Source organism: Gossypium arboreum, chromosome 6 (assembly GCF_025698485.1).
Source record: "Gossypium arboreum isolate Shixiya-1 chromosome 6, ASM2569848v2, whole genome shotgun sequence".
Taxonomy (NCBI): domain Eukaryota; kingdom Viridiplantae; phylum Streptophyta; class Magnoliopsida; order Malvales; family Malvaceae; genus Gossypium; species Gossypium arboreum.
In genome coordinates, this window is record NC_069075.1 from 138,409,404 (window position 1) to 138,436,147 (window position 26,744).

The window sequence follows — 26,744 nt, forward strand, 5'->3', positions numbered from 1 at the left end:
AATCCTATCCACCTTAGGTTACCATAATGAATCATATATTATGTAACTGTAGCGAATCAGGATTACCTTTTCAGGTCAAATCCTATTCGCCTTAAGTTACCATAGTGAATCAGGAATAAATCCTATTCACTTTAAATTACCATAGTGAATCAGGAGCGAATCCTATCCACTTTATATTCTCGAGAAGGCTTTTGTCAGATTAACAGTCCAAGTTATCTATTTCTGCGACACATGCAGGAACTCTTTCATTTGGGAAATCACCTATATCCATCCGGAACCCAATATTCAAACAAATTTTATCCCTTTCAAGTAGTTTCAGAACATGTATTATTTCTATCATTTCAACATCCATACATTTCATATATTCAATTTAAATATCATATAAAATACAAAACAATATTTAAATTGACATATTTAAATGCTCATTCAAGTTATACGAATCTACTTGACTAAATTGCAAAAATACCAATATTTAGGGGTATTTTGGTAATTTATCATTTTCTCAACTTTCACCCGATCTTAAATTAAAAATCTCATTTAATTTATTAATTTAAATAATAAAATAATTCATTCCCTTCAATTTGGCCATTTTTGACATTTTTACAAAATTACCCCCTAAAGTTTTACTTTTATTCAATTTAGTACTTGAGCTTAAAACATGCAAATTAACCATACTAGCTGAATATTCATATATATTTTCGTCCCCCTCCTTTCCATTCCACATCCTTAATGTATATAACATGCTCATAAGTAACATTATCTATAATTTCACTATTTACTTATATGTATATTCAAAGCTTGTCATAGTCACTAAATTATTTTTATCTTAAGATACAGACTCCAAATTAAGATCCATTAATTTTACCTAAAACTAGACTCACATATATTCCTACCATAAAATTTTTATAATTTTTTGTTTAGCCAATAAGTACAATTTATTCTTTAAAGTTACCCCTGTTCTACTGTCTGACAATTCTGGCCCTTCTTCGCTAAGAATTAATTATCTCCTTGTACAAGATTTATATGATGTTATTGCTTATTTATCTTGAAAATAGACTTATTAAGGATTCTAAAAATATAAATTTAATCCCATAATTATTTTTCTTCAATTTTTGATGATTTTCCAAAATCAGAATAGGGGAACCCATAATCATTCTAACCTTGTCTCATAAAATTTATTATATATCATAATTCACAATTCCATTTATTACACAATTTCTTTTATAATAAAATAGACTGAATAGGATTTAATTCAATATTTTTTTCATCCTCTAATTCGATTTTCACAATTTATGGTGATTTTTCAAAGTTAGCCTAATGCTGCTGTCCAAAACTATTTTAGTGCAAGATGTTTATTTACCATGTTTATAACACCCTTATTTTCTTTCTCTACAATATTTCTCATTACTTTCTCTTATTTTCTCTTTACTAACATATCAAGAACATAGGTCCATATATAAGAAAACTCTACATTAACATCAATTCCATGCTTTTTCAATAATATCAAACTTAAAAATATATTGAAATCATGATTTTCTTACCTTATTTTATTTATTTCAATCTTCATCTTGATTTTCTCTCTCCTTCAGCTTCCATTTCTTGAATCTAACTTGATATTCTAACTTCCCGTAGTCTCCTTAACATTTTTCTCTCTTGGTAGCTATGGAAATTCTTTTGATTTTTGGGTGAAAATGGTGAATTTTTTATAGAAAGACCAAATTGTAAAGAAAGCAAAACTTTCTTTCTTTCTCTCTTTTCTCAAGTTAGTGCATGGGAAAAATGTTCATCCTCCTCTTTCTTTCCTTACATATATATATTAAATAAAATAATAATAAAATAATAAAATATCATTTAAAATCAATTTAAAATATTAATAAACTAATATTTATTTATTTAATTTATCTAAAATATCTCCAACATCATCATTGTCTCTAGATTTCTCTCTTCTTCTAATTGACCATATTACCCTTGATTATCTTTTAAAATTCCATCCTTGAGTCATCATTTAATTTGATAAAATTATAATTTAGTCCTTCATAATTCTTCACTTATTCAATTTGGTCCTAATTCATCCATTTTCCTTAGTTTCTAAATCATTCCACCCTTAAAATATTTGCACTATTGGTCCTTAAAATTTTTCATATTTACACTTTAACCCCTCAAGTTTTGAGCATTTACTTTTGTATAACAAAACTTTTTACACTTTTACAATTTAGTCCTTTCCTGAATCAAGATATCATAATTTACTTCCCAATGTTGTCATAACTCAAAGCTTCCCTTTTTATCACTTATTTCCTTATTTTTCTATATCAAGGATAATATCTTACTATAGAAATTTTCGGGGTATTATAGTGTGACCCTAACTTGTTCATGACCAAATGGACAGAGAGCTCCATGGGCACGGGACACGAGCGTGTCCTTAGCACACGGGCGTGTACTAAGCCTCCACACGAGCGTATAAGGCCTAAACATGAAATTTTTCTATGACTTTTCTTAAGTTCTCGGCTTAGTCCCGGATCGTTTTTAATGCATGAATTGGGCCTAGTAGGCCCAAAATAGGGATAGTATGATATTATTTGATTGGTTTGAATGTGAAACAAAATTTTATAGTCGTATTTCTCGAAATGTCTCTGTATATGCTCGGTAATGCCTCGCACCCTATCCCGATCTTGGGTACGGGTAAAGGGTGTTACACACATTCAAGCTCAATTCCTTTTTCTGCCCAACTTGGCAAGTTCCCATATTAGTAAGCTTACTCGCATTCTTGGATATTTCTTTCAACTATTCTCTTTATAGTTTGGCAAATTTTCTTACCTTCCCGCTTACCCGCGTTCTCAGATGTGCTGTAATCATCCAACTATACTACTCTTCGTATGTCTTATAATGATTCCTCTTTCTTTCCTCGTCTGGTTCATTATTCCAGGAAACTCTATCTGGCACCATAGCCCAGCTATGGTCCTACATAGTATACTTCATGTTTAATGTCCTGGCGGACTTCACATGTTGCCATAGCTAAGCTATGGTTTTACATATTATACCCCATATTTAATATTTTGGTGGACTTCATATGTTGCCAAAGCTGAGCTGTGGTCTTACACATTATACTTCTTTCAAGGTGTTGCCCCGTAAGACATATAAATCATCGTCGCAATGTCGCTCCATAGGGTTGATAGACCATCGTCACAATGTCACTTTAGTAAGCCAATCAATACCATTTCGTGATGCCACCTCATCTTCTTTAAATCTCCATTTCAGCCTGCCCATTCCTTTTTTTCGCCAATTATTCCTATCTTCAACTACCCCATCATGGTACTTCCCTTCGTACCCTGCATATCGTATATATTATAAGCAATTCGCATATATAATTGTATTTGCCATTAGTGTGCAGTACGCCATCCATTAATACTTCAGTCATAACTAATTAAACATCCAGTATATGTACATTTAAGTCTACTCTAATACTTCAATCATAACTAATTAAACATCCAGTATATGTACATTTAAGTCTACTCAGTCACTATGTTCATACAAAACAAACATAAACACATATTAATTAGCAGTTTGATATTATCAAATACTCAGAGATGGAGCATAAAAACTCACATTGCTTCATTATTCCTAATCAGCTTAGCTTGTCCAACCGCTAGAGCCTCCTTTATCTTGACAGCTAAGCATGATAGTCATATATCAATTACTTCGATGGTATTCAACCTTAAACCCATAACCCAACTTTACAGAAACTTATTAGGAGTTTTATCCCTCATTCTTTTCTTAAGATCTTGAGCACATAAAAGTTAAAAAGCTTACCAATTTTCTTAATTCCTCTACTTCCAGACTTTACTTCTTACGTCATCAGTTCCATGCAAAACTTTCCTGAGTTCTCATCTTTTTCGAAACAACCAAATGAGACAACATAAGTAAAAGGAAAGTTTTGGTAGACAAAATTGAGAAAAAAATTTCATTCATTTAGATTGTCCACTTTTCACCTATATATACAACTCCCATATACGGTCTCCCAATCTCTTTTAGCCAATTATCAGTAATTATTATGTCTCTCACTTTAGGACTAGTCGATCCATCCTAACAAAATCGAAATTGAAATCTAATTATTTGCCTAACAAACATAAGACTTTCCAAAAATTCTCATTAGAGTCCATTCTTCTACTTTGCTCAATCAACTACCAAAGCTTCTTTAAATCTGGGTCCCTAAGGAAACTCGTGTATGATAAGTAAGGTGTCTTATTTCCAAGGTAGCTAGATTGAACCTATTGGTGAAATCAGTGAGGGGTTCCTATTGTCATTATCTTAGTGCTAGTAGGCTTTGTTTTGATTTAAGAGTTGTCTTGTTGGCAAGGAAATGACCCACAAAGATTTTTTCGAGCTCGTCAAAGCTATTAATGAATCTTGGTTATAATGAATTATACCAGTTTATGGCATGACCTTGGAGAGTTAATGGAAAAGTCTTGCAATTTAATTCGTTCGAAGCCCCTAATATTTCCATGTAGCTCTTGAATTGAGCCAGGTGATTCTTGTGGTCTTTTTTTCCCATCAAACTTCATTTATGGGATTTTAAAGTTTATTGGATACCTTGTGGTGGTGGTGGTGGTATGTGGGGCCAAAGGGTTATTGGCTTCAAGAGTCCACTCTGTGTATATAAGATGTGTTGTCCACAAGTCTTGTATCTACTTTTGAAGGAGTTTAACCTTATTTCTCCACGCCATTTCTTTGGTGGAAATGTGTTGGGGGATGTCCTTTAGGTCTTTTCGTGGAGGTGCATTTCTATCGATCCTTAGTTTAATATTTGCATCTTTTTGTCTATGTGATCCTCGGCTTGGGTTGGGATTTTGCTCTTGTAGGATAAATGAAACCCTTTCTAGATCATCATCATCATCATCATCATCATTATCATCTTTTTATGTCTCGCCTGTTAGCAACCAAAAGCTCTTACATTTTACATTGAATTTGTTCTTCTTGTTGCTTGTTTTTTTTATGTTCTTGAGATTCTTGAGATTTTCGGAACTGTTCTTGAAGAGTTTTGAATTGTTCTTGCAATAGTGACAATTGTTGAGAATTGTTGTCTGGTTTTTGGGTTGTATAGGCTTGGTTTTGGCAAGTTGGATAATACTAGTAGTATTGTTGTTGATATGGGTAGGATTGGGCTAGTAGTTATAGGGATCATAGTAATAATTTCTGTAGTTTTGATTTGTTTGAGTCTGGGTGGTATTTTGGGCATGATCTTGAGTTTGTCCAATTGGGATTTTGGCCTCTGGGTTGGCCATCTAAAATTTTGAAAGGTTAGACAATAGAAGTGGTTTACACTCATTGCACCCAACTGTTGATGGTGAGATTAGAGAAATCGAAGATGATGACGGTGTTAGGCAGTTCACCTAGCTTATGACAACGTGAAAAGTCGTCGCATATGGAGGTTGGAGCCCAAGGAGTGGCTTAGAGAGAGAGAGAGAGAGAGAGAGAGAGAGAGAGAGAGAGAGAGAGAGAGAGACTCCCCTTCACATACGAGGTTAAGGGTTAATATACACTTATCTATGATTCTAAGGTGCCACATGTCATCTTTCTATTGGTGATCTTGGAATAGGTTATTAAAGTGGTCTGCCACTATAGACCTAACTAGGGTGGCGATTGGACATACTATTAATCATTTCAGATGGGACGTGATAATTGACATCATTTCAGATGGGACGTGATAATTGACATCATAAATAACACTTACCATATGGGCCTCACATGGATTCGCACTTAACGAGTTATTTTGAAAAGATTATTCTAAATGATAATTTTGAGGAGTAAGTGTGTGAAGAGTGTGTTCGAAGAGTAGGGGTATAACAATAAGATTTCTTAATAAATATTTGGTTTAATTTTATAAAAATAATATATAATAAAAATAATATCTAGAATTTGTGGACAAGACATGGTGAAATAGAAGAAACCATTTCATGTCAAGAGTCAAAATTGAGGACAAAAATATTAAATAAAGTTGAAGGAGTTTGAATGCTATAAGCAAAAGTTAAATTGAGATTGTAAGTAGCAAAAAAAAAAAAAAAATCCACTTTACCCGTTAGTCTATCTGTAGACCTACAAGGCCTACGTAAGTTGCATATAGGCTTTGCTTTATGCATACCAAAATGGAAATAACAACAGAGACGCGAGCAGATCACGCAACCACACTTATTCAGAAGCTTTGGGTACGCAAATTGTAAAAATCTGTTCTAATCACTGTATTCTTTTACACCATTTTAAACCATTACCATCTATGAATATCTCATGAGATTCAGAATTTTAAAGGCATAGTGAGGAGGGACAGCTAAAAGCTGACAATCTTAAATCCAGCTTTAACTTAAGATCCAACGTTGGGGTTGTCGAAACATTCTAGAAAAGAATTACATTCGCCAAATAACCAAGTAATATTGTAACACCGATTAACAACTTTGCTACAAAACAGAGCATCTCTCCATTGTTCCTATCCCCCAATGGTCTCTCTCTCTCTCTCTCATGATGATAATGATAACTATAAAATGAACAAGAATAGATTGATTACTTATATTTCCATGGTCTAAAATAAAAATCACAAACAAAGGCAAAGGTCTAAAATAAAAATCACAAACAAAGGCAAATCAAGTCTAATCTTAAAGCAAAGTGTTAGTGGATGGAGGGGGCCATTCGTTTCTCCCCCCCTGCTCTCAAGTGCATTAACCCCCCCTCCCCCCTCATTATACCTTCCTTCAACTTTTTTTTTCCCCTTTTTTGTTTTAAATTTTCAACCCAATTTTCCCTCCCCCTTTGAAAAACTTTCGGTGTGTTTACTCCTTTTTTCCAAATCACATGCTGCATTTTATCCAAACTAAGAATATTACTATATGAAAATTGACCAATCTATTTATATATTGTATTCTTTGTTGGTTGTTGGAGATATCGACTTGTATAGGCAACTATGGCAAGTAAGGGCATGGGCTCTTACAAGTTGAGGGTATGATGATGGGATCATGAAACAAAGCTTGTGGACTTTAACCTTTTCTTTTTCTAATTTGATTTGTTTTAATATGTATCAGTTGATTAAAAAAAGTAAAAGTAAGGACCCAAAAAGAAACCTCACTTGTGAGCTGTGAAAAAGTGGCCCCATTTTGAAAGAGAGCAAAAAAGTGTTAATAGGAAATTAAAATGAGATACATATTTAAAAGAGGGTAAATAAAGCTGTCCACCATCTCCCTCCTTTCTATTTTAAAAACATAATCTTAACCCCACAACACCTTTCATTAAAAAACACATAACACCTTGGTTTAATAAAAGATTTGGATACCTCAAGTTTAATTTTTATTACATATGGATTTAATTTAAATTTAATTTGAATTCTAAATAGTTTATAGTGAATATTTTAAATATATATGAGTATTGAAAATTCAGGATATTTTCTTTTACTAAACTGTATCAACAATTGATTGACATGTGAGTTAATCCATTTGTGTGTATAATATATGTGTTTATTTTTCAAAATAAATTACAAGGGAAGGAAAAAGTTGAAAAGTGCCCATTGTCCAACATGTCAAAAGAAACAACTGAAGTTAGTTGAGCAAAGAGAATAAGAGGGAAACAAAGAGAAACAAAATCAAAACAGCCCTGCCATCACCATGAAAGGAAGAAAAACCAAAGGAGCTCCTTCAGCAGATTTGCTAGTATGTTTCCCATCTCGATCTCGTTTAACCTTAATGCCTAAGCCCATTTCTAGTCCAGCAAGGCCATCGGAAACCAACATCCGCCACCACAATCACCGCTATCATCACCACCCTCTCATTAAGAGATCAAGAACCAGGAATGGTAGTGGAGTAGGCTTAGCTAGCCCTCTTCTGTGGGCAAACAACAAGCAAATGAGACCCGAGATCACGGAACCGTCTTCCCCTAAAGTCACCTGCGCCGGGCAGATCAAAGTCAGGTCTAAAACCACCTCATGCAAAACCTGGCAATCAGTGATGGAAGAGATTGAAAGGATTCACAACAGCAGGCGTCACAAGAAGAGAGCCGGTTGGATCGAGTCCCTTGGTTTTAAAAAGGAAGTGATGCAGTTCTTGACCTGTTTGCGGAGCATCCGTTTCGATTTTCGATGTTTCAGGTCATTCCCTCAATCCGATATCACTACCGAAGATGATGATGATGAAGATGAAGAATCTCAAGAAAACCATAACCATATCCATGATGATGACAAGGAGGCATCGAGAACCGTATTCTCGAAATGGTTCATGGTTCTTCAAGAGAATCAAAACGACGGACTTTTAAAAGAAGAAAAGGGGAAGTCCCATGACGTTGACGTTGTTGATGATGATGATCAAACTGCAGTTCCACCTCCAAATGCCCTCTTGCTTATGCGCTGTAGGTCAGCTCCTGCTAAAAGTTGGTTAAAAGAGAACGTTAAAGATGAAGAAAACATACAAAACGATGATGAAGCAGAAGAATGCAAGAAGAAATATGAGAAGAAAACAAAGAATTTAAGGTCATTAATGGAAGAAGAAAACAGAAAGACAACAACACAAAGCTTGGTGGTGATGAAGTACGACCTTGGTTTCTACAAAACTTGTTCTTCTGATATAGCCAAAGAGACATGGGTTGTTGGTGGATTCAAAGATCCATTATCTCGAAGTCGAAGTTGGAAGAGATGATTGGCTTTTCTCTCTCTCTTTTTCTGTGCTTTATTTTGAACATTTTCTCCTCCTTGTATCTGAGTTCTTTTCTAGGAGGAACTGAGAATTGGAGAACTTATCACCACCTATAGTTTTCCTTTTGATTATTGATAATATATTTTCCATTTCTATTGTATGATTTGAATGTTTGTAGTTTCTATCATGAAATCTGTACAGCTTTCCACTTCTTTTCCATAGGAAAAGATTTTGCTGCCATTGTACATTAATTGTTCTTACTTCTCTGAATTCTGAACCTTTATTTTTCTTTTGATTTTTTTCAATCTTAGAGTGCTAATAATGTATAAATTTCTATCTCTAACTTGTATTATTTTTATCTTAAGCTTTTCAGTATTTCATAAAATTATTAGATTTTGATTAAATTTAGATTAAATTTGAAGTTCAATTAAGTCTAATCACACAAAGTAAAGCTCATCCACTATTATTTTTTCTATCCAAAAAACTCCAACCTAAAACTTTACCTAACAAAATTAGATTCGTTATCATTCTAACCAACTGATTTAACTATTATTGATGTTTGATCACTTTAACTCATGAAAAATAATTGTATAAAATTATAAATTCGTGTCATCTCTGTCTCTTTTCAATGAATGATAAATTATATTTTTCCGATCCCCTTGATTTCCAGCTTAGAAGAATGTCAAATTAGATTTTTCCTCTTTTATCTTTAACTTTTTTCTTATTTATTTTTAATTTTGATGAATTTGCTTGAGCTAATTTCTATCTCTACAAGGGATGTTATAGCACCGTGAGTGGCATGATATCAAGACAATAATGAAAGAACCAGCAGAGTGTGCAGCAATACTCAATTGATCTTCGATATAACCTTAAAACATGCCTATAATGTATATGTCGAGAAAACTTGGAAAATGGACATCTGCACTTACTAATTACAAAATCTCATGTTTTTATCATTAGTACTTATTAGAATTGACAAATTCCTTACTTTGGAGAAATTTGAAATATATTTTAAATATTTTAAATAAAAAAAGTTAAAAGATAATTAATGTAATATTCAATTACTTTACCCGATCATCAAATTCGAGTTATAAGATGCCATATTCGTTGTTGGGATTCATTCAAATTCACATTACTATATATCCGCATTTAGATACATTACCATATTTATTAACATACCATAAGTTATACCTAACCAAATGTTATAACATTCTCCATTTCATATATATATATATATATATATATATATATAAACATATGCTCAATTGAAAATGCTTACCAACTTTCTTAAGAACATAATTTCAAAAGAAAAATTATTATGATGACTTTAAATAAGTGTTTCTTTTATTATTTGTTTAAGCATTTTTAATGCCATTTCTTTGTCACAAGATTACCACATGATTTTTTTAAATAATTTCAAAATATCACACCACTGAATTTAACAAAAAAATTAACGAGTAACAATTAGACCTGAATTTTTAAATTTGAAAAGTATAAAGACTAAATTCTTGAAAATAAAAGAGATTACATTTCAAATATACAAAATGCATAGGGACTTAGAACAGAATTTAACCTTTAAATTTTTACTCTATAATTTATATATTTTAATTTTTTTAGATGATGATATAATCATTATCATGGGTCACTATTGTTAAAGTGTCATATATCTCAAATTTAAAGATGTTACGAAAAAATTAAAATAATAGATGAAAAAGAATTTTATGTACCAAATTGAATAAAAGAAAACCAATCAATAACAGTATATTAGAGTGAGACACTTAAAGCAATTTTTTTATTACCTGGGATATGTAGAAAACTAAAATAAAGAGTGAAATTAGAATATTGGTTGTCCTAATAATAAGGGTTGTCTAGTTTATGAACAAGAAGAAAGAAAGGTTGTCTAATTTATGTCGAAAGTGATGCATGAACCTCCTGGTTGTTGACTTAATTATGTGCTGTACATTGTCGTTGAATATTTGTTAACTTCATTTATTAGGTTTAAATCATGAAGAGAATAAACCCCCATGGGACCGAGTAAGTTCAGTTCAAATTAATTGTCGGTTTAACATTTAGATAAAATTGTGTTAATCTTGTTGTTAATTTTTTTTAATAATTCATAAATAAAAATTAAATAAAAAATAAATAAATAAAACCGGTGGGATGCAACAATTTTCACCCAAGGTTGAAAGAGATTTTGAAGGATGAAAACTTAAGGTGGAAGTCTATTGAATTATGGGTGAATTTTTTTTTTTAAATTGTATTCAATTTTTTATTAATATTTATTTGAAATTTGATTTTTAAATAAGTTTGAAAGAAAATTGAAGAGAATATTTTAATGGCCCTTTTGAATGGACGTTTATCTTCAGTGCATTGTATTTAATTTTTTTTTATCTCACGCTATAGTATCACAACAATATCTAATCTCACCGTTATTATTATTTTTACATTAACCGTACCATCTATCTAAATTAGCCCTAAATATTTAAAAAAAAATAGAATGGGAGATAGTTTTGAGTCATTGACCCGAAACTGGGCCTAGAATTTGAGCTCTAACATCTGTTGTATTTGGTGGCCTAGAAGCCATAATCATTTCAAACTTTCTTGATGCATTTAGTCAGGCCTAGAATTCGACTGAGCCATGTTGGAATTGACCTACGAACTCCTTAATGTGAGTTCTTTTCTTAATAATAAATTAGTTAAAAACAACAACTATTTTGACAAGTATAATTTCATTTTTCAAATGACAGAAAATTTTGAATTTTTTTTTTTAAAATTTCACATCAATTAATTAATATAACTTTTTAATGTTTTTAGTTATTTGAATTAATATGCTGATTGTGTTTTAGTTCGACTGACATAGACATTATTGCTAATGCAGAATTACGTAGGTTCAAGTGCGCTGAAGTATATAATCCTTCTATTTATAGATTAAGGAGGGGCTAGGGGTAGTTCTAGGTATTATGTCAAAAAAAGTAAATATGATCGAGAGATAAACGATATGAATCTAGAAACAATTTGTATCTAGAAACATGGATAATAAGGAGATAAATGATATAAATTACTCATCCTCGTAAAGAAAAGAAATAAATAAAGTGAATCACTCAACCTTGAAAAAAAATCGAGACCGTATTTATTAAACTAAAATCTCCATTTTTTAAATACTTGGTCAAGCCAAATACTTATATGCTTATAATATACTACAGTTTAAAAGAACTAAAACTCCTAAAACTAATTAAAAATTCAATTTTACAAATATGAATCACTAAATAAATATTTAATCTCCTAAATAAGCTTTTAAGTAAGATAATATCCTCATAAACCATAATTAATGAGTTTAATTTAAAGGTATTTCTAATAATTAAATATAAAACTCATTTAAATAATTAAAATCTTAAGCTAAGATAAATATGTAGAGTCCCGTTTCAACTCATATCATTTTTTTTCCTGTTGAAAAAATATTGTCATCGAATCTCATTCAATTGTTCGATTGCAACCTTTAAAATCTGGCTACTGCTTGATTGTAACATTTGAATCTTGACTCTGATACAAATTGATATGAAACCTTGGACCCAAGAAAATTCCAAATCTCTAAATTTAGAAAATCAACAAAAGAATATGATTTTAATGTAAAATTAAGAAGGGACCTCTAATCAACTTAAGACTAGTAACAATGATAATTAGTTAGTTCGGTCTTACGTCATCTTTAATCAACTTGTGATTAGCAATAATGATGATCGGACGCCTCCAATGATAATTAAATAGTTTTGTCCTACCACATTCCTAGATAAAATGTACTTAAACATGAATAACAAGAAAATATACAAAGTAAATGGCTAAACCTTGGAAAGGAAGGCTAATGGCCAAAGTTTATTAAACTCAAATCTCCATTCTTTAATGCTTGGCCAACCTCCTAAAAATTAATTAAAAAATTGGTTTTTGCAAGTCTTACATAATTGAATTCTAAATAAATAAATATTTAATATACTAAATTATCCTAACGAATCATAATTAAGGAGTTTTATTTTCAATATATTTCTAATAATTAAATATAAAACTCCTTTAAATAATAAAATCTTAAACTAAGATAAACAACTCGAGTCCTACTTAAATTCATATAAGATCAACTTTTTTTTTTGTGACAAAAATATGAAAGAGTATCAATTACAAAATAATATTAGTATCGACAAGACTAGACATCAAGAGTCATCTATCTAATCGTATATGGTCCGCAATCCTTGAAAGAGATGCATGAAACATTTTGGGGCCAATGGGTAATTTCTTCGTCATTCCACCAGAAAATGATGAACAAATTTTGCATCCTTTGATATCTACTTAATTTTCACATGTCAATCACATTTGCATAGTTATTGAATTCTTAAAATCAAATTTCTGTTCGATTGACATTTGATGCCTTCATGAATCTCCTTGATGGCTAGAGCACAATCAGTCTCAACGATAAATCTATCTCAATTAGCATCCCAAGCCACCCGAAGGATATCATAAATAGCTCAAAGTTTTGTTTTCTCTACGCTACATCTTCCAATGTTACATCCTATCTCTCACATCCATCTACCATACTCGTCTCTTGTTATTGCTGTCGAAAAAGCCAATCCTGAGGACAAAATGCGAGCTTCATCAACATTCAGCTTAAAAGAACCAAGAGGTGGTGGATTTCATACTTGAATCATGATATGATTCCTGGAGGAGCCACCAAAATTACTTGGCCTTTGCTTAATAGATCTTGCGCAATACCATGAAGACTAAATAACATTTTCAACATTGAAAAGGGATCACCTTGAAGAACTGCAAAATTCTTTTGTTTCCAAATCTTCCAGCATACAATACCAAATAAGGACTGCCAATCTACATCCTAAAAGATTAAGCTGAATTCGTTCCTCAGATTAGCCGAAAGCCAATCCATCAAGGGGTAGGACAAGAATTGAGGCAAAACCCTCGACGGGATAATTTGCTTCCACACCACTCGTGCATGACAATAATCCCTAAAAACGTGAAGACAGGATTCATCGACACTCCCACATGTCTTGCATGAAGGATCTTCCGAGAGACCTCTCTTACATTGCTCCGCATTAGTTAGCAGACGTTCCTTAAAAAACCAACAAAAAAAATGACAAACCCTTTGTGGACCAACAAGCGACCAACTTTAACTATATAAATAAAGACCAAATTATGGTATTATACCTTACATAAGTTGTGAGTTTAATTTATTACCTTAATGAAGTTATTTTAGTTCCTATACTTTTTAAATTTGAAATTTTAATCTTGACAAAAACAATAGTCATTAAATTTGTTAATATCTGTTATTTCTAAAATCTTATGCGATAAACATTTTATTACATGTATAAGACCATGTCACCTTGCTATTTTCATATAATACTCACAAAAGGGCATTTTCTTTTTAGTTAATGAATTTAATTGTTATTATTTGAGTATGGACTAAAATTTAGAAATTATAATAATTAAAATGATCAAATTATAGAATATTAAATAAATTTTCCACTTAGCATAGTATAAGACTAATGGAATTTGACTTAACTCTGCAACATATATACATTCTGTTAACATTTACATAGAATGTATAAATATAAAGTGCTAAATTTATTATCATACAAATTAAAATTATGTACAAATAACTGAAAATTTTAATGTCACGTTGATCACATATCAAATTGATAAGGATTAAATTCTTTTAATTTTTATAAAAATAAACTATTTGCTGAAAATAAAAAATTATTGAAAAATTGGGAGGGAGAAAGAAAAGTGTTAACCTGTGTATAGTAGAAAAACTGAAAATAAAAATAATAGCATACAGTTCCTTTCTGGACATTCTTTTGGCATTTCCAATACTGGCACTAATCATGACCTTTCCATTATGCAATCTTTCTGCTAAAAGAAACAAACCAAATTTTCTTTTTTATCCTCACACTTACTAATTTTTTCTTTTTTGGTTTCATTTTTATAAATGCAATATACGCAACTCTTTGTTTCTTTCCTTTAAAACAGTAAAAGAAGAAAAATAAAATAATAAAAAAATAAAAATCTCCCTTTTACATATTTAAATCTCAAGTTGCCACTCAAATTTCTCACAGCTTTTTAGACATGTATGAGTCTAATGCTGGTAAAGTGACTGAGCAGACATGATTAAGATTAGCCCCATTATTAGCATATTTTATTAGGATTAGCCCCATCATTAAAATTTCTCTCTCTTGTTGAACCTGGCTCTCTTTCTTTGTGAAAAAAGAGGTGACAAATCTCCCTGCATATCTTCTCTTTGCACTTGCTCCATGATGTTGTTTAATTCTGTCCTCAACTGCTGTACAATTTGACTGATCTTTCTAGCAATTCAGGGTCATTGCCTGGAACTTCTTTAACCCTTGATCCATTCTTGTATATCTTGAAAGCTGGAATGCAGGTTAATGCCTCTGACTTAGCTAAGTAAGGATGATCTTCTATCTCCACCTTGAGGAAGTTGATAGATGGGAATCTCTTGCACACTTGTTCCATTATTTGCACTACTTGCTTGTGTTTTGTTTTGTTACAGAAAAGCACCACAGTCATCCCTGTCATTTGAATAAAAAGATTTATGTAATTAGATTTACCAATGAGCTACTTACAAGGTGAGGTTACAAAGTACCTGAAGCTATGGCTACTTACCAGGTGAGGTTACAAAGTGCCTGAAACGCTCGTTGCTAGAGACCAAAACTAGATTTGACCCAAACTTCAAGTCCTCAATGTCTTCACCATGCTGCTTTTTGAGTTGGACCTTAGCCTCGAACAAAGCTCGAGCCACCTCCTCATCTCCAGGGGTTTCCCTTATCAACATCTCATAATCTTGGATTGCAGTTTCCCATCTTTCAAGCTGAAAAGATGAAGAAACAATAATGAATAATTATGTGGCTCATGATTAGGCCCTTCGATTATGAAGTGTGAATTATTTACCTTGGAATTACAATCAGCTCTCCTTAGCCTTGCCTTGCTATAAGATGGTTGAACATTGAGAGCAGCTGTGCAATCTTCAATGGCTTTTTCAAATTGGCCTAACTTTGATCTGCAAGCTGCTCTGTTGCATAGCAAAACTGGATTGTATGAATCGTATTCGAGTCCTTCACCATATACGATGCAAGCCTCTACAAATTTTGATGCCTTGAAGAGCAAGTTACCGCTCAGTCGAGCTGACGATACTGCTCTAGTCCTCTTTACCACTAGGCTTATTTCCTTGTTGCCTGGATCGAGTCTAGCCGCATGCTGAGCTGCTGATACAGCCTCATCTAGCCTATTGTCATCCCATCAAGTCTACAATTAATTATTGAACTACAATAATCTGGGTGCATGCATATGTATAAAATAGACAGTCCACATGCTTTACGTAAATAGTCATCTAGAGTTCTTCGACTAACCTGCCAGAAACCATGTTTACCAGTGCTTTGATCATTAAAAGATAAGCACTAACAGTCAGGCCAAAGAAATTAATACAAGATTCAATGGCAAATTTTGGTCCTTTGTTGTAAGTTATACAAGCCTGTTGATGCTTGTTGATCTTCAACAAGGCCTCTGTTTGTAAAGCATAGACCTGGAATAGATCACAAAGAACAACATATGACCATAAACAACTACATACAGCATACGATAAAACTCGACGTATATAAATTGTAAAAAATTAGACCTCGGGTGCAGAATCGACTCCTGAGGTTATAACACATTCAGTCTCCTTGAGTAAAGTGTTCCATTCGTGTGATTTTCGTGCGTCGGAGCATCTTTTGAGACGTTGGATTAGAGTTTGAGCTTCAGATATGTGATTAGAGTCTGCATGATTTCCGGCATGTTTGTAATGATATAATGCATGTTCTGGTTCTCCCAATCTGCATTGCAAGCAATGCCAATTTTAGATTTTCCTTTCTGTGGTTGATCATATAAAGTTTTACACTATGATTGAATACTACCTGAAATAAATTGTTGCCAAACGGTGATGAGCTCTGCAATAAGCAGGATCAAGCTGGATAGCTTCTTTGCACTCAGCAATAGCCTCCATAAGACGGCCTAAACCTAACAAGGCAGCGCTTTTATTACACCGATATGTCGCCTGTTTAGAATCGAGAGAGATTGCTCGTTCGTATAAAGCCAATGCCTCTTCAAACCTTCCTTGCTTGTATGCCTCATTTCCCTTGTTCTTCAGTGTTTCAGGATCCAGTCTACCTGTTAGACCGTGAAGCTGTTTAAACTCATCACTAGGTTGCCTTATAATATTGCCCATCACTGAACCACCAAGTTTACCAAGGCTGTTTTTTCTTGGTAGTTTATCCAAAGCTTCGATTGTTGCATTGGAACCATTGTTCCCTACAGCACTCCCAGCTCCAAGCTGTCTTAAGTTTCCCAACTGGCCTGCTAGCATTATATTACTCGAAGTTGCTCGAATAAGAGCTTTGCTATTGTTTGATTGCTGTTGATCACTAATGGTTACCTTAGCAAGCTCCTTGGAGTGATGTGTTGAGCCAGACGAGGACGACGTCGAGCTTCTGCCGGTATTTGAACGTCTCCTACTGTCTTTCACAGGGTGAGAATACGAAACCGAGTTTCGCGGTGGCAACAACTCGGACTTCCTTACCGGTTTCTGATCCTGTTCCGGTAAAGGCTTAGCCAAGTTGGATGAATCCGGGAGGACAGGCTCCACAGTGCTGGTACTACGTCTCCTCCTGGAATCATCATTGTTTGAAAGCTTCTTAGACTTATCAGTAACCGGCTCTTTTGAAACCTTGTTCATCCCTTTTCCGGGCAGTGCCGGCACCGATGATTTTTTCGACCAGTTGCTCCAACGTTGAAAAACTCCCCCCATTAGACCACATCCTAGCTCCTGCTCCATTGAACATTTTGTCATCTTTGCCAACTTTTCCAGTTGAAAATGATTGTTATGGAAGATATATTGAATTAGTCTAAAGGCAAAGAATTTGTCAACAGAACAGAGGGAATCAGAGCAATATTAATATAACCACAACCACTATGTACGTACAAGAAGAAAAATATGAACCAAAAGAATTCAAAGAATTAAACAATTGAAGCCACAATAAAAGATGACTTGAATTTGAAGGATTCGTTCAATGTAACAGGCTTAGTCCTAGAAGATGTATTTATATCATCCATTTAGTACCCTCTAGAGTGGCTTCCAAGAAACCTACTTTATCTTTATAGGATACTGAGGAAAAGGGGGATGGAGGTTTACACCATTTTTTTTTTTTTGAAAATAATGTTTATAAATATGGGGATGAATTCTACCCTTTGATGATTTTTTTAATCTCTAATGACCACATGATTTAAATTAAATGCAAAAAGAATGTTTTTGTTCTGTTGTTGCATATTATTGTGATTTGACAAAAAATAAAAGGAAGAATTCCAAACAATCAATTGAATTGGCCCCATACAAGGGGAGTCTATGATCAACCAATTTCCTAGCAACAGCCCCCCTTCCCTTTTTTTTAATGTATGGGTAAATTACACTTAACATCATTAAATTATTAGTAAATTTACATTTTAGTAATTCAACTTCAAAAAGTTATAAAATAATTATTGGATTATCAAGTGTTCTTTTAAGTTTAACAAGCATGTTTCAAGAGATGATTTGACGTCGATACGATGAATCAATTCCCATAACGAGTAGAAAAATATAACTTAGATCTAAGTTTATTTGACAGTCAATGTTGAAGATTGAAAAAGAAAGTTATTTGAATTTTGATTTGCAAATTTATGATGCTTGAAGATATTTCATAAAAAAAACTAAACTACAACAGAGATAAAACTATATAGCAACGGTTTCAACAGCCCAATAACTTAAATAACTTTTGAATTTAAGTGACGAAAACATAATTTATCACTAATTTATTAATTCTTTAATTTTATTCTATCAAACCTTAAAACTTAAACCCATTTGTATTTCAAACTTAGCACGAAACAAGACATGGGGAAAAATACAATATATTGATCGGCGGCCAATGAGGCATTTATTTGTTGTTTGTTCAACATAGCTGTTGGTTCCAACGCATTGTTTTGATTAATAAGGAAATTCAACTGTGCTATGAAACTGGCATGGTATTAATGGACTGAAAATCCAACCAAACTAGCCACATGTTTAGTTATTCGAGCCTAAATTTTGGTACTTAATGATGGGTATTCATTATAATACAAACAGAAGCTGTTGACAGGGGATGCCGCCACTCTACTTGTTTGGCTCAAGCATTGAACTCTTGTCCAAAAACAGACATTTGTATGTATAAAAACATTGAATGCAACCCAAAGATTGAGAAAGATTTTGTCCGGGTCTAAACCCTACATAATTTGTTTCAGTCGGTGCCGGTTTCCACACTGTTTCTCCTAGACCCACCAGCTTGAGACGGCAGCCTGAATATTTTGATTCTACCATCCTTCAATTATATGGGTCAAAATATTTAAGAAAATAATTGGCCATAAGTTCCTCTATGATTGCTCTTAATACATTTATTAGTGACATACACAAAACTTGTGACAAACACCCAATAATGATATTAGAATCTTTTCACCCATATAAAATGGTATGATGAAATCGTGTGGCTGGGGATTGTTGCAGTTGGGGTTTTTTATTAAAAGTTGAAAACAGGGTCAGAAATTGAATAGAGATGGGTTTTTGGTGTTGACTGAGATGAAATGGAATGACCCACTTATTTGGTTCAACTCATTAAATCCTCCTTTAAGGGGTTTAAATTAGCCACATGTTTTATTCTACCGACAGCATTGAAAATATTTTGAAATCAATTTCACAACCTGCTTTATTTCATGGAAACACAAAATATTACAAGTTCTCAGGGCTTTTCAAAATCCACTCGAATCATGTTTTCTGTTCTCGCTAAAAGCTCAAAAAAGTGGTCCAAAGTTTACGCCTTATACGGAAATAAAAGATAAGAAAATAGGCTAAATTCTAATTTTGGTCCTTTTATTATGTTTAAATTTGAGATTTAATTTGGCACAATTTAATCCTTTATTTTTATAACATTATTTTCAGGAATAGACATCAATCAGGACGGATACGAATGTTGCTAAATTCATTATCTCTCCACAATTGGCACACTTCGTTCCACCGTCCGTCCCACTTTATTATGGATATATAATCTTGAAAATCACTATCACCTTCATGGATGTTGAATGTATCCGTCCTTGCCTCATCTTGTTCTGCTTCAATTTGAATTTTGTTACTTATCTTTAATATTTTCAATCTTTTAAAGGAAATTAAATATTTAAACATAAATTTTCAAAAGAAAATTAAATATAAAATATATGAATTTTTTCTATATTATATTATTACAATTTTATCCTTTTAATAGTTTATAAATAGAAGAATAAAATGATAGTTTTATATAGTAGATTAAGGCAATCAATTACCATAACCACTTCATATCCACTATTCAAATGAAAAATTTCACTCTACTCCACATCCACTTTTAAAAAATTCTGTTCCATTTTAACAGAATCCATCAAAAGACTTTTAAATTTTGCCATTCCTAATTATTCAAGTTAAAATGCTGACATAAATTTATTTTTCTTAAATCACCAATTCAATTTTAACAGTTTAACAAGCAATTTAAACTAATTAAAGATATTATAAAAATAAAGAGATATGTCAAACTATATAAGTATAGAAAAGTAGCAAAATCATAATTAAAGGAAAAAAAAAACTATAACATAAGAGCACTTTCCAGTTTCCAATCCTCTGCTTAGGTTTGAAAGATGTGAAGAAAAGTATAGAGTGAAGATGATGTGTGATGAACTCAAGATTAATGGAGGGTATGTGTATAATTGATAAGACTATATTAAGCTACTGAAATAGCTGAGGGATTTGTCCAATTTCACATGTTTTCCTTGTCTATAATGAAGACATGGAATTGCCAGATAAGACTGGATTCATTCATAAATTATTCTTTTAGACCAATCAAAGGTAAGCCTTGTTTATGGCGCAATCTAAAGAGAAAAGCACATGTGAATTTTGACTATTTCAAGCAAATGATCAAAAAGGGATCTCTCTAATTTAACCCCATTGCTTTGTATCTTATGGGATACTCAAGTTTTCAATACATTAATCTTCTAACAAATATTAATTAGTTTAGTACCCCATATATGTTAAAGGTCGAAAAAGAAAAAGTTGATGCCAGCCAATTGTGGGGGCACCTGCAGGGCTACATATACTACAATCTAAACAAAGTGTTCAGCAATGGACAATTTGAGTCCATCTTTAAGGATTTTAGAGCTTTGCTTTCTTGGATATGAAAATATATTTTAAAGCTGCCTTGGCAGCTTGTAAAAGTTTTCATGGATTAGATTAGATTTGGGTTAAGTTGATTATATGTAATTGTATAAGTTTAGTTTGGTCTAAAATATGAATATCAAATTTGATTTAAATCTAGTCGCATTTATAAATGATTAATTCAGATTTATTAACCACAAGGTGTGACATGGTGATTATTTACCTCGTCTCTTAAATCATGTGGTCGGGGGTTCGATTGCTACTCATGAGAATGGAAAACATTTCATGGCTAGCAGTTTACTTCTTCAAAGATCACCCATGACGAGGAAATTAATCACTACTACCGACTGTCGATACTTTAATTTTGACAAAAAAAAATTTCAAACCTATTTAGATTCATCCATACTTTTTTATTTTTAATAAAATGTATGTTATTTCTTATTTACTATTTTCTAATTTTATAGATTATCTCTTTTATTGAAATTTTAACATTTATATTATAGTAGCATATGTTTAATTTTCATATAATATAAATTACATAATCTAGTGAAAAGTGAAAATATAATTATAAAATTTCAAATGGGTTAGAACGAGTTTGAACCTTGAATATTGGAATCCAAGCTCAATCCATAATTTAGATGAATCTAATATTTTTGTTCAAATTTATTTTTAAATTTAATATTTTTATTAAAAATTTCAAAATATCGAGTAAGCTTTTAACTTGAATGGATGATGAATATGACTAAATAAAATTGTATGAGAATAGAAGTGTGAAGTTTCTTTTGTCAATATCCATAAGTAATATTCAATCTCGATTGGGAACTTGGAATCTTCAAAAGGAAAAAGAAAATAGGGAAAAACTGTGTAAATATTTGGGGGGTTAGGCTTGGAATGCAAGGCTCAAAATGAGTGGAAACTAAGTACCAATAATACATGGAGATTTCTTCAGAGTTTTGGCACATGAAATGAAACTTGGAAATGACACAGCCTATAGCTTTTCACTCTTGAAACTCAAGGCTTAAACAAACAAAAAATAAAGGATTGCACGTGGGGTTTTACGTAAAGAAGAAAGATGTGGGTGCGTGATCCAAAGATTTTTTAAAGGATACCCAAAACTTCAGCTATAAGCATGGAGGGGTCACATTGGGATCAGCTTCAACAAGACATTCCGGGCCTTCTCACTTCCCTCTATGCACATTTTCATCTCTATCCAGTTCACAAAAACATTATCTTTGGTACTACAAAAACATGCATGCAGTTAATCCTCCAATAATTGTTTAGTTGAAAGCCCACATGGTCCATGCTTGATGATTATTAATGTATGTAATCTGCACCGCATATCATCGAATCATTAGGCTTTTTCTTACTCGAATATCTCTTGATAACAATTGAAGCTATATTGCACTTGCTTTATATTTAGTTTTTAATGCACCGATGATCCTATTTATGTAGTTTTCATTTTTTTTGGGCCTGGGATCCATCCTAATAGTGGTTGACTAACACACACCTTATCCAAAAGGCAAGCATCGAACCTGTTCTTCTCTATATATATTTGTTCCATTATATGGTTAGGTAACTACCGCCTGCCATGTGAAAAATTCGATACCCTTGTCACGCTGTCAGCACTTCATTATCAAAGTTTAAGTTGCAAGCATCTTAAACTACTATTCAAATCATGATATAATAAGCCTGAGGATATTCGGTAGACTCTCTCTCCCAACTTATTTATCATGTAAAAATTTGATGGTTTTATCACACAAAAGATTTGCCCCCACAGGCGTAGAACATGAGGGGCTTTTGCACCACCTTGATTAAACGGTACAATTAATTGTTTTTTTATCGGAGAAGTACAAAGCTTAAGGAACGAGTCTAGGAATTGTACACTACACAAGGTCAACAATTCACCAATTCACCAAGAAGCTTTTGCGGTATTCCATCAGGTGGCAAAGTAAAGATCAACAATTCACCAACCCTGGTTCCAGCAAGTCGACGAACTACATCAGCCACTTGGTTTCCTTCCCTATAAGTGTGCATTAACCGCACCTCCCAATCATGATCCAACATCCTGCTAATAGCTTGGATTACACCACTCATATGCTTAGCCTGACCAAGATCCTTAAGTGAATTCACCACCTTTAAGATCACCATACGTAAAGTAAACGAATCCTCCAAGTCTATTCGAGACCTTCCACAGGACCCTAAGCTTCTGTTTCACTAATAGTGTAATTGCCAATGCACTTGGCAAAGCCCTAGAGTCAAGGTTCTCATATGGTCACGAATCACCCTACCAACAGTGGCCAATTGATATTCTTTTTGAAATGCGCCTTCCGCGTTGATTTTATACCAAGCTTCTGGAGAGGGGACCAATTAATAAGCAACATATGTGGTAAAAGTTTGTCTATTCCATCAGTATACCCAATCTTTGCGCTACCATTAAATTCATGGAGGAGTTTTAAGCTTCTGTCCCATATGCCTTCGATATCAACATGGTTAACACTTCCTCGTTATAATGATGCCGAAGACACCAGAAAATGAAACTAAACTTCAGACTCCAATCCTAGCTACCAACCGCGAAGTGTTTTGGAAGGGATAAATTAATGTGCACCTAATCTTGAATTTCTCCTTAGAGGAACTCATTCAGTTTGCTAGGTTTGATGAGTCCCATCCATATTGAGATAGAAATAGTATATTTTTGAAGAACATCGGTAATATCTTCTATAGTATCACTATAAGTATAACATCTATGAAATTCACATGGTAGGAGTCATTTGTGGCAGCAACCTCCCTATTTCAATTTTTCTCCTCTCTCAAAATAAAAATGGTATCAGAGCTTTCTAGTTCTCACAACCCCCATCACTGAAAGGCCTAGCCCTAATCAACCCTTCAACTGAGAATTAATGTAATAAGTTGCATAAGTCCTCCTTCAACTATCGTGCTTTGTCACAAGTTCTCCAAGAGCTTAGCCCAATTTTGTTGACTGTAGTGGTGCTGACTGTAACACCCCTAACCCGTATCCGTCGCCGTAGGGGGTAAGGAATATTACCAAATAAGTACGAAAATTCATTTGACAATACTCAGGTAATTTCCGATAGCATACTTTCGAATTCGAATTTCGTTTATACACTATGCAAAACAATCTTCTCAATTTAAATAGTACCTTAATTCATTCCTAAGTTTAATTCACATCAAAACATTTAAAATATTAATCAATTATCATATACACATACACATTAATTATGTGGAGCGCATATAATAATTTAACAAACCATTTTCGCATGGCTATACATATATACATCACCAAAAAGATACGTAATTAACATCAAAAGTCAATCCTATACATGCCATTATCAAGGTTCATTTACAAGAGTACCGAAAGGTTTAGATAGTGTGGACGACTTCGACTTTGGATCTCCCGAGTTCGATAGTTCACGAACAAAATCTATAAAACAGGGAATGAAGGCAAAAAGAGTAAGCATTTCGATTCTTAGTAAATCTTAAGTAATGAAATCATTTATAACTAAAGCATAGCATTCATAAGGCTCATCATCTTTCTGACTAAATGTAGTCATGATTAAATATACCCCTATCGTTCATACATGTCATCTTAAATTTTTCCTTAAACACGAATTCGTATCATGTAGATAATCTCTTTTTACCCAACTAACCTCATAATTATGCCGAATACATCTAATTCGATTACAAGGCTAAATAAATGCAAATACGCAAAAATCACATACTTATGTTACTTCACACTTCAACCCATATACTTACATGCTCATAGTCAATCTTAACTTAATTTCAATGTATATACGGTGCATACTTGATCATCTTAGGGTTGTAAGCCCATCAATAGAAATTATTACAACAAGATCGCACATTTCCAACCCAATTGCCTTCGGGATTTAGCCCGAATGTAACAACCAGCACAAATGCCTTCGGGACTTAACCCGGAAATAGCGACCAGCACGAATGCCTTCGGGGCTTAACCCGAAAATAACAACCAGCACGAATGCCTTCGGGACTTAACCCGGAAATAGCAACCAGCACGAATGCCTTCGGGACTTAACACGGAAATAGCAACCAGCACGAATGCCTTCGGGACTTAACTCGGATATAATCCTCAATTGTCATGCACAAAATATATTTATATTATAAATCATTAACAATTCATTTACATTATTAGATCACAAACACAACATGATTATCCATCATTCATTTTCGGCTCAACAGCTCATACAAATGACACGATTCTGTTTCGCTACTCTACATGAGATTCTATAACCATTCGATTACAAGCCGATGCACTACCCATTTATTTCAATATGTAAATCAAGAGAAACCATCAGGTCACAATTTATTTATTGTGCTATATATATAAATATATAACATTGTTTAATCAAATCATAAGCTAAGTTCCATTACTCAAAGACTTACCTCGGATTTATTTGAACAACTGCGGATAGGCTACTCGATTGCTTTCTCTTTTCCCTTATTCGAAATTGCCCCCCTATGCTCTTGAGCTTTAATTCAACAAATTTTAAACTAAACATTAATCGACTATTCAAATATTATTTTCAGAATATAATACATATACATTCGACTTTCACATATACAGATTATAGTAAGCTTATAAGAAAACATTAAGCAACTCCTTAACAAATTTTTGTCAATGATTACCTCATAATCACAAATTCACAATAAGCTGTCTTCTTGAGCAATAGTCACTAAATTATTTATAACTGGAGCTACGAAACTCCAAATCAATTGCCGTAAAATTTCCCTGAAAATAGACTCATATATATTTTATCCATAAAATTTTCAGAATTTTTAGTTTGGCCAATCAATACCAGATTTTTCTTAAAGTTTCCCTTGTTTCACTGTTTGACTAATCTGACCACTCTTCACTACGAAATAAATTTCTCATTGTACAGAATTCAAAACATGTCCTTGTTTATTTCATTTTAAACTAGACTCATTAAGGAGTCTAAGCATATAAATTTCATCATTTGAATATTTTTATACGTTTTATAGTGATTTTATAAAAACAGAACAGGGGATCTAGAAGTCATTTTGACTTTGTCCCACATTACTTCAATTATCTCATTATCGAAAATTCTTTTGCTTTTATAGTTTCTTTTATAAGAAACTATAATCATCAAGCTTTAATTACATAATTTATTCAGATTCTAACTCAACTCCCACAATTTATAGTGATTTTTCCAAAATCACTTTACTGCTGCTGTCCTAAAGAGATTATTGCCAATTCACTCTTTCACACATTCTTTGTATACATATTATTTAATTATTTATCACCCTAGATATTATTAGCTAAATAGATCAATTGTACATATATACCGCCAAGACCGTACCTAATAATTTTACTTATACATAACATTACTCAAATTCTTCGAAATCATACTAACAAAAATATCATGTACTATGCCGAACCTTTAGGAAATGAAGCACCTAATTTCTCCATTTCAAAACACCTAATCGGCATTTGTTCAAGACATTAAGCAAAGTCTAGGTTCAGCTATTACACATATGAGTATTATAAATTATATTTTTTAACAAGATCAACTTCTTTCATCAACAATTTCTTCATCAAAACTTAAAGATAAAAATCAAATTCCTTTCTTATCTACCATAACCGAATGTTCAATTCAACCATCCAAATTCAAAGTTTTGGCATGGGCTAAGTAAGTAGCATGATGAGTAACCTAAAACAAACTAGAATTTCAAAAATCTAACTTGATTTACTAACCTTCCTTGGGTTTCAAATGGCTTAATGTTTGCTCCCCTTTTTC

At 32.8% G+C, this 26,744-nt stretch overlaps 2 protein-coding genes across 2 annotated transcripts; one reads left to right on the forward strand and one right to left on the reverse strand.

Moving 5' to 3' along the window:
* The first annotated feature begins 7,453 nt into the window (after positions 1-7,453).
* LOC108484604 (uncharacterized) lies at positions 7,454-8,930 on the forward strand. Its single transcript, XM_017788455.2, has one exon. The coding sequence runs from the start codon at positions 7,641-7,643 to the stop codon at positions 8,661-8,663; it is 1,023 nt and encodes a 340-aa protein (XP_017643944.1). The 5' UTR covers positions 7,454-7,640; the 3' UTR covers positions 8,664-8,930.
* A 5,574-nt stretch (positions 8,931-14,504) lies between these two features.
* LOC108485682 (TPR repeat-containing thioredoxin TTL1-like) lies at positions 14,505-17,953 on the reverse strand. Its single transcript, XM_017789536.2, has 6 exons — positions 16,619-17,953; positions 16,342-16,537; positions 16,076-16,248; positions 15,618-15,951; positions 15,333-15,537; positions 14,505-15,238 (listed from the first exon to the last, which is right to left on the reverse strand). Exons 1-6 carry the CDS (start codon positions 17,548-17,550, stop codon positions 14,985-14,987), a joined length of 2,094 nt encoding a protein of 697 aa, XP_017645025.1. The 5' UTR covers positions 17,551-17,953; the 3' UTR covers positions 14,505-14,984.
* Between the last annotated feature and the right edge of the window lie 8,791 nt (positions 17,954-26,744).

Coding starts and splice junctions, on each gene's coding strand:
- LOC108484604 (XM_017788455.2), top strand. CDS start 7,641: ATGAAAGGAAGAAAAACCAAAGGAGCTCCTTCAGCAGATTTGCTAGTA.
- LOC108485682 (XM_017789536.2), bottom strand. CDS start 17,550: ATGACAAAATGTTCAATGGAGCAGGAGCTAGGATGTGGTCTAATGGGG. Junction 15,538..15,617: donor GAGCTGATTGTAATTCCAAG/GTAAATAATTCA, acceptor TCATCTTTTCAG/CTTGAAAGATGGGAAACTGC. Junction 15,239..15,332: donor GCACTTTGTAACCTCACCTG/GTAAGTAGCCAT, acceptor TTCAAATGACAG/GGATGACTGTGGTGCTTTTC.